This window comes from Sinocyclocheilus rhinocerous, unplaced genomic scaffold (assembly GCF_001515625.1).
Source record: "Sinocyclocheilus rhinocerous isolate Xijiao unplaced genomic scaffold, SAMN03320098_v1.1 scaffold53, whole genome shotgun sequence".
NCBI lineage: Eukaryota > Metazoa > Chordata > Actinopteri > Cypriniformes > Cyprinidae > Sinocyclocheilus > Sinocyclocheilus rhinocerous.
The window spans coordinates 2,143,583-2,156,512 of NW_015645538.1; the positions used below are offsets into that span (position 1 = coordinate 2,143,583).

At 36.3% G+C, this 12,930-nt stretch overlaps 1 protein-coding gene across 1 annotated transcript in view; it reads left to right on the forward strand.

Annotated features, from left to right (window-relative positions):
- Positions 1-11,780, forward strand: part of slc30a8 (solute carrier family 30 member 8) — a 30,244-nt gene extending 18,464 nt beyond the window's left edge. The window contains 17 exon segments of the mRNA XM_016509877.1: positions 398-504; positions 677-771; positions 868-994; positions 1,202-1,377; positions 3,327-3,359; positions 3,427-3,521; positions 5,203-5,216; positions 5,829-5,935; positions 5,937-5,999; positions 6,002-6,071; positions 7,170-7,307; positions 7,401-7,547; positions 8,225-8,378; positions 8,532-8,781; positions 9,025-9,130; positions 11,157-11,291; positions 11,421-11,780. Of these exon segments, the coding sequence (XP_016365363.1) occupies positions 398-504; positions 677-771; positions 868-994; positions 1,202-1,377; positions 3,327-3,359; positions 3,427-3,521; positions 5,203-5,216; positions 5,829-5,935; positions 5,937-5,999; positions 6,002-6,071; positions 7,170-7,307; positions 7,401-7,547; positions 8,225-8,378; positions 8,532-8,781; positions 9,025-9,130; positions 11,157-11,291; positions 11,421-11,566 (1,963 nt within the window). The 3' untranslated portion in view covers positions 11,567-11,780.
- The last annotated feature ends 1,150 nt before the right edge of the window (positions 11,781-12,930 follow it).

Below are 12,930 nucleotides of genomic sequence, written 5' to 3' on the forward strand. Positions count from 1 at the left end.
GTAATTGTGTCCAATGTGTATTAGAGAAAAACATTTATTTCATAATGATATTTCCCCCCATTTTAAATTCTTATGCTCCAATGAAAGGTTAGATTTTTGTGCATTTTTTAAATAAAAGATCAAAAGGATTAACAATGCAGATTTATTTTCATAGCCTTCTTTGAACATATTTACCAAGGGTACCAACAATTCTGACCACGTGTGTGTATATATATTTATATAAAAAACACTCTAGTACAGTATTTTATTTTAACCTTCAAGTGAGTTTCTATTTGTTAAATACTTAAAATGTTAAAAAATTTCAGGCAAGTATAATTGGGTCTTAACTTGAACCCAGACATCGGCATCTTGTAGTTGTGTTGCTATGATTCTTCCTGTTTTTATCTATCCTGTCCAGTGAAGGAGACGAGAGCTGTCATAAACAGTTAGGTAGAGTTCTGTCCATCTGGCAGGAAAGAGCTGTCTATGAGAATGGCATACTGGACAAACTCTCTGATGTCCTACGTAAGTAAACCACCACAAGGTCACACTGATTTCAAAAGTTATTGCGAATACAGTATAGTCGCTCAGAGAGACTCAGTAGTTTGTTTTGATAAGTGTCATGTGAAGTCTTTGTTTAGAGGACGCCTTTGTTGAAGTATAGCATGTAGAATGTCTCCTCATGTTCTCCTTACAGAGGTAGAAAAGAAGGCCAAGAAAAGGCCTTATGAGGAGATTAAGGTGAACGATGATGACTTCGCCTCCCAAAGCTCCCCTGCTGAACCTCCACAGGTATGAAAGAATGGCCTTACATCATGCATATTTACCTATAAACTGACCTCAAGTCAGTTTAGTCTTCCATGTCATGACTTGTTTTGTATATCTTAGACTGCTGATCTGATCCGAGCACTACAGGAGCTTGAGAACGCAGCCTCCAGCGATGCAGCTCTCCGCCAGAGGATCTCTGCTCTACCCCCAGAGGTGCAGGACACCACCCTATTGCACAAAGTTACAGGTGAGAACACCCATGCAACCTTCCTTGTCAGTAGTAAGTAAATGCATCAGAAACAGAATTAAATAATCAAATTTTTAATTGATAATTTGTGGTGTCGGCACATCTAGAGCACAGATTGTAATCGCTCAATTGGAATAGAGCACTAAAACAGATCATATGTAGTTAATCATTCTGACTGTCTATGTCTGTCCGAATGTGTTTTTTCAGATAAAGAGTCAGGGGGGCGTCTTTCTCGGTTGGTGGAAGAGGCCTGCATGCTTCTAGCTGACTACAGTGGGCGGCTGGCAGCAGAGATTGATGATCGGCGGCAACTCACACGCACTCTTGCTGTCTTTTTGCAGAGTCAGAGAGACGGCCTGGCCCAGAACGAGCAGAAACTAGAAGTGGGTAAACTTGCTGACTTCACAGTTTCTTCCCTTTTGTTTTTATCCTCAGTTGCTGTCTCTACATGTCAGTTTCTTTCTCCTCTTCTTTCTTTTTTTATACTTAAGTTCATGTGATTATAGCTGCACATGGTTGCACCATATTTTCACCATATTTGGGTTTGTTCTGCCCATAGAAGGCAGTGAAGTATTTAATATAAAATAATTTCAGCAAATGCAGTCTAGCTATCTCTTTTTTTTTTTTTTATTCCTATGCATGAGACATGCATTACTGGTCTGGTAAGTGTAAACAAACACCAAGTTAAAAGTTACATTCGCACTAACTGCTTCATTTTCCAGCCTTTGCCAACAGGTCGTGAGCAGGTTCCTGTGTTCCACCTGATGTCGCATTTACAGAATAAATAAAAAGAAAAGAAAAAAAAAACACCAATCTCTTGAGTGTGCATCTTTTTTGCTTATGCACTGGCTTTCACAAATACATACTTATTGAGTGAAATAACCTAAGAAACTGGCTGAAACATATTCTCTAACACTTTACTAAAAACTTGTATGCCTTAAAATTAGTTCTACTGTAGTTAACATGATTTAAACAATGAACACCTTTGCAACATCTATTATTCTTGGTTAATATTAAGACTGTTACTTCAAAATGTATTAACTAATGAACAATAGTATGTTTACAAATGATGATTAACAAATGCTTGTAAAAGATTGTTCATTGTTAGTTTATAATGCCAAATGTGTAGAATGTTTATTTAAATTAAATCTTTTAAACACGGTTCATAAACTATAAAGCATAGTATTTATAAGCATAGTTCATGCATTTATATATTGGTTTCAATTTTAAGTTTTCATTTGAACCCCTAAAGTCTGATGGCAAACTCTTAAGGATTAAAAAATGGTTATAGTTGTCCTGTTATTACATCAGTGTAGTCCATATTTCATTTCCGTGTAAGATATTTGCCATGCATAGATTTACATTGTAGTAGAACAAACATTAACCATATAAAAAGGTACAAACTTGTAATTTTTGTAGTTAAATTAGTCATAAAATATGCATCTAACACGTCTATCTGACAGACATTTATTATAGTTAAAAAATATTCTGGTGTAAATGAATGTTTAAATTTAAATCATGATTTGAAACTTTAGTTCTGAGATGCTTTTCTAATTCTTTACAAAAGTAAACAGTCTAGTGCTTAATTAGACTAGGCAGGTTGAAGAGATTTAAAAAGTAACTTTTAAAACTTTACATGTTGGAACACAGTAGCATTCCTATACTTTGTGACAGATGTCAATTAAAATATTAATAGTTTAACAGTTGTTAGGAAACACAAATGTCAAGAACTTAAGCCTTTGACACAATCACAGAGGCTAAATGTATTGATTCTAGAAGCTTAAGGATGTTGACTATGCTGTTTTGCATATATAAATGTTTAAAATGCTTCATATAACAGCGGACAATATTGTTTTAATGTATCTGTGCTCATTGTAAACGGTAACAGTTGATACAAGTTTGAGTGAGATACTGAGAACTGAAACAAAGTGATGTTATAACAGTTTGTATCTGAACTAAATTGAAGTTAATTAGATTTAATAAATTCCAAAAAGAGTTAGACTTGTTGCAGGTCTTAAAGAGCCTTATCTTCTATATATATATATATATATATATATATATATATATATATATAAAGCTAAGGATCTCTGCAGCAACACAAAACAATGGAAACTATACACTGTAAAAAAAAAAAATCAAGGTTGTAAATAAAACCATGATTATTAGAGTACATTTTACAAAAACAAAATACGATTTCAGTTATTTTGCTTCAAAATTTAATTACATGTTAAATTCTATGTATATATTTTTTCATTGTACATTGTTATTTTGCTAATATACTGCCAGATCTATTTTTTGCACTAACTAGCTTGTTTGCATGTTTTTATTTTAGGAATACAAGCGCAAACTGGCCCGGGTGTCCCAGGTACGGAAGGAGCTGCGGTCTCGTCTCAGCGGTCTCCCAGACCTCTCTCGGCTCCCTAATGTTACAGGTGGCCATGTCCGCCTGCCCTCCTCTGGTGATCTTTACAGCCCCTCTGATTGAGCTGGACTCTCACCCCATCACCACTCTCCTGGTCCTCTGGCTGTCAGTCTTTCTTGCTTCATTTTCTAAGAGTTGACACCACCTGGCCACTGTACTAGTGGATGTGTCCAATATGCAGTCCATGGCTGCCTGAGTGTTTCAATGATGAGCACTATCAATTGAATTCATCGTCCCCCTTTGTGATGAAGAAGTATTGTTCAAGTATAGACAATACATCCTCTTTTTCCTGGACATGTCCTGGCTGGGATTTCTAAATTGCCTAAAATGTCTGGGTTTTGGATTTCGTTTGCTATTAACTTGCTGTCATTGTGCAGGCATTGCGCATAATTGACCAGTTGTGGCGTGCAAGAAGTTGCGGGATTGATAATGGTCAGAGCAATGCAAATAAACGTATATATAATTTATGAGGACTGTAAAGAGCATGTTAATAGGAAAACAAAGCCAACATCTGGACATTTAGGTAGTTTAGACATCCCAGCCTGGACATGTTTGGGGAAAAAAAGGACATATGATCAACCAAGTTCAAGTGCATTGGAATCAATGCAGACATTTAAATGACAGTAGTTGTTCTTGAATAACAAGATGAGTCCGTAGAGGAATTTCTGATTTTTCCTCTTTTTATTGCTTTGTTTTGGAAGCTTCCACCAAAAGTTAAAATAGACCTACTCAACAAATAAACATCTGCAATGGTAAATTACTTTACAAATAGACATTATATGGCAGTTTGGTTTGATAATACCCATCTGTTCTTCAGTCTGTAGGTTTCTCTCCAGCTTCTCTCTTACTCATTTGATCAGATCTCCAGATTTGTGGTGATGTTATTTTTGTATTTTTGCAGCGAATATTCATTTCAGTGCAGTATATTATAATCAGCTGCAGTATTTTAGTGCGGCAGTCATATCAACGAAGCCCTTTTCCAAACTGAAGGTTACAAGTGCTGTAGTTAATGTAGTTCTAAGAGCTTTGCAGTGAGCAAAGAGATGTTTTCCCTTTTGGGTTTGTGCTTACCAGCATACATTACTCCAATAGTAGAGTATACCTTATAATATTCAGATCCTCTTTAATATTCAGATTCAATCTCTTTAGGTTCATTTCATTGTAATTATGAAATTGACCGAGAAGTGAAACACGATATCACATGCCTCAAAAGGTCAATGGTCATTCGCACTATTGATCAAACAAATTCAAATATGTTAGCTGTCATCTTGTCCCCCTTTTCATCTAGAGACAGTGCTTTAGTAAAGATTGCAAAATTGTTCATTGTCCCTATGGGTTTGTTGGTTTGAAGCATTAGCGTTCATGTGCGTTTTACTGTATGGTCTCTCTCTCATTGGTCATCTGTGATGAAAAGAATCAAACTACTAGTTAGAACCGTTTCCTTTGTAGGATCCGAAGGGGTCGTCCATTGTCTGTGAAGCCACAACTTTTAACTTATTTAGTTGCAAGTGTACATTTTAACATCAGCCTTTGTAATGTGTTGGTCTGAGCCAAATAAAGCTGAAGGCAAAGAATAAAAGTCTGTTTACTTATATTCTATGATTGTAAATAAAGTGAAAATAGCATGTATGTTTGCCCAAACTGTTTACAGATTTTAATCTATGTTCTCACTATGTTTTGTTAAATGTCTGATGTTCTATTTGGAATAATTGCAACTGCATTTGGAATGATGTCTTGCTACAGTTTCTTAAGAGACGATTTTCTTAAAATTCCTGGTGTTTTACAGGGACTATTTGGAGGGTATGTCCTATTGAGAATTATGTATTCAAAAATATTTTTTTGTCATATGATGTGAATTATTTGAGGAAATATCCATTAGTATCCTTCACGATTGGTATCAAATTGTTATAATAATTTCAATAGCCTTCTTGTGACTTGTTTGGGAAAATACAATGTACCACTGAAGTGATTAAATTAGTCAACCATTTAAACCGAATCAACTTACTGAATGTGTTAGTAAGTTTCAAGGATGTGTTAACTGATTGTCAAATCAGAAAACGCAAAAGGTCCGTTTTCTTTCAGTCAATCATCGCAGTCTGGAGTTGCAAGCAGCCTGATCGTTTGCACACGGTTCGCAGTCACAAGGCTTCAGATAAATCCGCTTTTTTCCCCCACTGAGCACCAAATATTAAGACTTATACCTCCCTGTTTATTATAACAAGATGGGTTAAAATAGTGATGTGTGATACATGTACTCTTTTGATATATATAATCACATCTTAAAGTTACAAATTGCAATTTCAACGTTTACCACAGCAGCTTGGAAAAAATAGCCTATTTCAGAAAGTTCATTATGCAGCGTCACTTCATTCTTGTAAATGGTCGAGTTACTGTCATTGATTATGTCCCCAGCTGGAGTGATTCTAAAAGATACAATTGTCGTGATTTGTAGAAGAAAAACACATCATAGTTTGATCAGAAACTGTTTGCACACGGTTCGCAGTCACAAGGCTTCAAATAAGAGCGCTTTTGCACTGAGCCTCAAATATCAGCACTTTACCTCCTGGGGATGCTGCTAGCACTGTGACGAGACGAATTTAACGCCCGTATTTATTAAGCTATTTATTATTATCGTTATTTTAGCATTTTCAATAGGTATAACCCATATTTTAAACTGCTGATAAAGAGTTAAATCAAATTAAGTAAAACCATGGTCAAAAATAATCCGGAGAAGTTCCATTTGGTCACGGACAACGGCGCAAAAATGTACACCATCACGTCTGAAAGGTAAATGGATTGCTTTCTTTGTTTTCTTTCTTACTCTTAATTTATTAGTATTGTAAATGATTATTTTAACAAAATGTTGAGATTTTTTAAAACTGGAATTAGGTCGTGAGTGTTTTATAGGCTATATCCTAGCCTACGTAAGGGCACAGTGAAACTTTTTGTTTCATTTACTTTTTCTTCTTTTAATTAATTAGCATTGTGTCGGGTTTCAAAAGGGGCTCGTGGAGTGCAAATTTTGCACTACGCCCCAATCCGGGTTAGAAATGAAAACAGGATTACATTAGTGTGGGTCGTTCAGGGCAGCTGTGGTGCCGGAGTCGGTTCTTTTCAGGGAATTGGCCGAACGGGTTTGCAAAACGGTCTGAATCGATTTGCGATTCGGTTCGATTCGTGCGGACAGCTCTTTTCTAACTGAATCATTTGGAGCTATTTCTCAGTCAGTGAGACAGTATCCACATAGAGCAAACCGAGATTAGACTAAATGTATTTTACGATACCTCAACTGAAACAAAAGGTTACTTTTGGGTATCTTCTGCTCCTGACAAGTTTCTTGTCACTGTGTAAATTATCAATATTTACACATGTGAAGTGAAAATGTTTATGGCTATATTTATGGTTTATGTATTAGGCTATATAACACAGAACACAGACATTTAAAGAAAAAGTTCAAATAGCATAACAAGAATAGCTGTGGTTATTAAGGCCTATAGGCTATACAGTGGCGGCGTTTCACAAAACCATAGGGTATGGCAGTGGCGTAAATCGTTATATATATATAGGCCTGTATTTAATTATTTATTTCTTTATGTATTTATATAATTGTAGGCTGCAGGTGAATTGTCATGCATGCAACTACTTAGATAGCTAGATCTGCTGTTTGTTATTCAAAACCATGACTCCAAGAAATCGATAAGAGATCTTCATTTAATTATGTTAATGTTCTTTACTGTTCCAGTATGTCTTCAGGTGAGATGAAAGATGGTAAGCACTGTCACGATAATAGCCGTACCCTGGAGGACCGAGAGCGTGAAAAAAAGCTTGCCAAGAAACGCCTGTACATTGTTTCAGCAGTGTGTCTGGTCTTCATGGTGGGCGAGATCTTAGGTGTGTGACCCTTACTGCTCATTGGCTGCAAATTGTTTTTGCACACACAAAGGATTGTTGGTGAATATGTGCTGCTGTCTGGTCTGTGTACAGGTGGGTATTTTGCTGGAAGTCTGGCAGTGATGACAGATGCCGCCCACCTGCTTGTGGACCTCACCAGCTTCATCATCAGTTTGTGCTCGCTGTGGCTGTCATCCAGACCTGCTACAATCACTCTCAATTACGGCTGGCATCGAGCAGGTGAATCACTGGAATTGTAGAACAGTAAATTGTTGTCATGTGGCTCAAAATTCCTGGGTGTCTGCTACTTAAAAAAGTACACTATATACAGTATATGTATCTATACATAAAATAAAGAAAGAAAAAAGTAAATACACTACCATTCAAAAGTTTGGGATCAGTACTTAATACGTTTATTCAGCAACAAAACATTGATCAAAAGGGACAGTGAAACCTTTCTATTTCAAATAAATTGTTCTTTTCAACTTCTATTCTTTAAAAAATCCCTTACAAATAATGTATCATGGTTTCCACAAAAATATTATGCAGCACAACTGTTTTTAACATCGATAATAATAAGAAATGCTAGCACCAAATCAACATATTAGAATAATTCCCGAAGGATCATGTGACACTGAAAACTTGAGTAATGGCTGATGAAAATTCAGCATTGAAATCACAGGAATAAATGACTTTTTAATATATACTAAAATGCAAAATAGTTATTTTCGATTTTAATAACATTTGTTTTGCATTTTTGGTCAGCATAAGAGACCTGTTTCAGAAACATTAAAAAAATCTTATGGACCCCAAACTTTTGAACAGTAATGTATTTATACTTCTTAAATATTCCTTATGTATGCTAGTGAACTATATGAACTACAAGTGTAATTTCATCTACTATTGGGTGTTTTCAGAAATCTTGGGTGCTCTGCTGTCTGTTTTCACCATTTGGCTGGTGACTGGTGTGCTAGTGTATCTAGCAGTGGAACGGCTCATTGATGATGACTTCACTATTGAGGGCACAGTCATGCTGATCACCTCTGGCTGTGCTGTACTGGCCAACATCATGTAAGACAAAAACCTCATTGTGCAATGCAGTTCTATTACGGAGTATATCCGCACACTATTAATAGCCTCATATGGCCTTTGGCATTTTAACAAAATTGTTATTTGCTGTGAAAATGGCTTAAATTGACCTTCTATCTGTTCTTCTCTGTGCAGAATGGCCTTCACTCTGCATCAGTCGGATCATGGCCATAGTCACGGTGGTCTGAGCTACGGCCACAGTCACGACCATGGGAAGGAAAACAGCCACAGTCATTCTAACGCTAACCATTGTGACGTAGAGGAGAATGGGTCTGGTAATACACAACAAGTTAATGCTAGCGTCAGGGCAGCATTCGTCCATGTGATTGGAGACCTTCTACAGAGTGTCAGTGTGCTTGTCAGCGCGCTCATCATCTTTTTTAAGGTAAAAGATCCGAGATTATTAGCATTGGTGAGTCCTAACGGATGAACCAGCACTATTTAACATAAAAGTAACAATGAACAGTGGCTATCTATCTGTTTGTCATATAGACAAAGAGCAGAAAATAGGCAGTTAAGAGAGAATATTGGTGTTGTGTGAATGCATTTTATTGTGATAGTGTAGCAGATAATGATAATGCAATTTGATGGCATGATCCTAATGAACTGAATTATTTTCTTTTTATAGCCTGAATATAAAATTGCAGATCCCATCTGCACCTTCCTGTTTTCTCTATTTGTCCTGGGCACCACATTCACTATCATGAGGGACATAATTATTGTCCTAATGGAAGGTAAAGAAGTCTTACTTGTGATTTTTGCTGTTTCAGTTATGCTTCAGAAATGATAATTTAGGCAATTTAGGTGGTGACTTTAAAGAAGCTAATATGTTTACTTAAAGAACAAGTTAAAGCTGAGTAACTTACAGACATAATATTGACATTAGACATAGGCTAATATTGTTTGTCTAGGGTGTTTTCACACTTGGTCCTTTTCAGGGGTCTGAGCGTAGTTCGCGTGATTTTTGGCCCATATGTGAACTCTCCAAACGATCTCAGACCCCTCAGAAGCTAACCGAGCCGAGACCATCTCAGGAGGTGGTCTGAGTAGCCTACGGTTCGCTTTCGGCTAAAGGTACGGTTCGCTAAAAACGTGCATTGTGAACACAAATCGGCGCGGGCTCACTTGATTTTTCCATTTGCGAATTCCGATGTAGTTTGGTCATCAGATGTCTTCGTACAAATCAGCTGTTCATAATGGCTGCTTCTTCTGGCAGATTTCTACAAATTATTCGCTCACAACGTGCACTCGTTTATTTTAATTTCAACCGCTTCCGAACAGTGTAAGAGAGATGCGGCTGTGCGCCTGGCCAGTTTAAACTTTTGATACTGATATTGAACTGTCAAAAACACCCTAGTTCACATACACACATACATACATACATACACACTGTTGGTTTTGTCTCTATCAAATGTAAACTGGGGGGAAAAATCGCATGTGTATCAATGTACTGATCTGTGCATTAGGCTACAGTAGTTCTAGTCCAGCAGCCTAATATGAGAATCAGTAGAATCTATTATTCATACGATTAACATGCTGTTTTATTTTTTACATTTAATTATTCCATGTCTTACTTGAATGCTGCTTTTAAGGGTATCTATCTACTGTACCTGAAAAATTTAGAGCAGTTTATTATATTTTCTTTTATTTACTTTATCTCAATGTAATCAATGCCTTGTGCTATAAAATAAAAATGATCACATAAACAAGGAAAACAATTCAAAATAAATATTATTTACAAAGGTGTACAAAACTTATAATTCTGTATATTTTGTATTTTTGTATATTTTTAGAGGAATATTCCATGTTCAAAGATAAGCTTATTCAACAGTATTTGTATCAAAGTTGTTTTACAAAATAATAATACTAACAACAACAACAATAATCTTGTAAATCAAATAAATCTCTTGGCTAGTGAGGCACATTGTAAGTAAAATAGAAACAAATTTTGGAATCCATATAGGGTCAGCCATCATACACTGAACTGGACTAGATCCAAAAAGCAACAGTCTGAACACAAAGTCTGAGACACCATTACTGCTTAAGTGGACCAAAAAAGGATCTGAGTCCTCTTTCAGGAACAGGGACAGTGTGAACGTAAAGAAAACTGGGTACTTTTTCTCTTGGTCCCCCTTTTGGTCTACTTAAAGGGGTCTGGGTTCGGTTCTTTTAAAGAGTACTCAAGTGTGAAAACACCCGAAGTTACAGTACTTTGTCTATGTTAGTTCTGCCAATGAAAATAGTCCTAAACGAAGCTGAAAGAGAATCTGTTATTTCTGTGCATCTACTATAATGGTGTTTCGTTCCTGTGTTTTGGAGCGAATCGGTTAAGTGAATGGCTGACTCACTCATAATGACATCATTGTTTTTGTTCCTGAGTGAATCAGTGTCTTTGAACAAAACGGTTGAGTGAATTCAGTGACTCACTTATAATAACCGTCATATAATTTTGATTAGTTTAATTTCTACATTTCTGTTCACCACAAATTTGTCATACCTCCAATGTGCTATTTCATAGTTTTCATGAGTTACCTATTATTCTTAAATATAGAATAATAATGAATAAGTAGGTATGTCTTTGACTTTCGACTGGTAAATTAATTGAAGGAAAATCTTAAATGTAATATCTATAAATAAATATTAGCTGTTTTATTGGCCACTAGGCATTTTATGGACGATTTCATTTTTCATGTCCTCTGAATTTCTTATTCTCATTAAAACATTTCTTGGAACATGAGGATTTTAATTTCTCCTCCACAGGTACGCCAGCTGGTGTGAACTATAATGAGGTGAGAGAACGACTGCTCAGAGTCAAAGGTGTCAAAGCTGTGCACAACCTTCACATCTGGGCCCTGACAATGAACCAGGCTGTGCTCTCCGCTCATGTGGCTATAGGTAACACTTTTAACTCCATATAGAATCTGTGTGGCATTTATTAGCATATAGCCTATAGCAAAAACATATTTCTGAAATATTCACCCTAGACATGAGTTTATAACCATCTGTTCATTTTTAATTCCTCAGATGATACTGTAGAGCCACAGGCGGTGTTGAGAGAAATGACCCAGGCCTGTTTCACAACATACAGTTTCCATTCAGTAACCATTCAACTGGAGCATCAGGCGGACCAGAGGGCTGATTGCAGCCTCTGCCAAGACCCCACAAAGTGAAACATTCAGAGACTTTACATTAAAGAACGACCCTGGTCCAAAGGGACAAAAGATCAATGAAAGAGATCATTGAGGATTATTGTGGTGTTCATATTTTATAGCTGACATATTTTCACAAGTTTTAGTTTTTTGGACTTTGGACACCTCTGTCTCTGTTTTGTCACTAATTTGATTTAAAGGGATAGTCACCCAAAAAATGAAAATTCTGCCATTTACTCACCTGTATGTCATTCCAAACCAGTACTGCTTTTTCTTCTGTGTTTTTTGTCTGCTCATGAAAGTTGTTTGGACCCCATTGTTCTTCTTTTGTGTTCTGTAAAAGAAAGTAAGTCATATAGATTTGGAATGGTGTGAAGGTGAGTTTAAATACATGATTTTTGTTTTGGCTGGACTAACCCTTTAAGAATAATTTGTTGTGATAAATCTGCCAGGAAAATTACTTGTTGATATGTGCCAAATCTAATTCACTGAGCCAGGTAAGAATGTACTTTAGCAATGAAAATCATTTTGAATAGGCATATAATAACATTATTTGATCTGTCATTTTACATTTGTTCTTTCATGTTTATTTTTCGTCATCAGCAAACAAGACTACTGTGATGGTGTAATATACTGTACTTTTTGAACATCCCTTATTTAAAGGAATAATTACCACTAATCAACAGAATGTTGATATTATTGTTGATTTTAGGCTTTGTTTGCTTAGTTAGTTAGTTAGTCCTCTTCGCCTCTAGCAAGACATAGGGCAAGTAGACAAGTTTGTTTGCTTACTTTCGTTCTTATTTCTGTAACGCTGAGAGAACTTTTAATTTCTTTGATTACTACAGGACTGATAAAGTATTTTGTCCCATTTCCTATGTTATGTTTTTCACTCCTCAAGCAAACACTGAAAATTCATATACGGTAACACTTTACATTAAGATTCCATTATTTACAAGAGTTACTAACAATAAGCAGTACAGTGAAGTGTTTATTCATATTTGTTAAGTCTCCAAACTCATAATCCTACTACTGGTCCGCTTGATCCTGTTCCATCTCATCTCCTTCAAGTCATTTCTCCTGCAGTTGCACCTGCACTCACATCATTAACACATCCCCTCACACTGGTGTTTTTCCCTCAGCATTTAGACAGGCTCGTATAACTCCACTGTGATTGATGATCAGATGACTTTCTCAGACCACATTGCTAAAACTACCCGGTCCTGCAAATTAGCTTTATTCAACATCAAGAAGATCAGGCCCTTTCATTCGGAACATGCTTCACAACTTCTTGTTCAAGCTCTTGTTCTGTCCAGGCTGGACTATTGCAATGCTCTCTTGGCAGGTCTTCCAGCCAGTTCTATCAAACCTTTACAATTAATCCA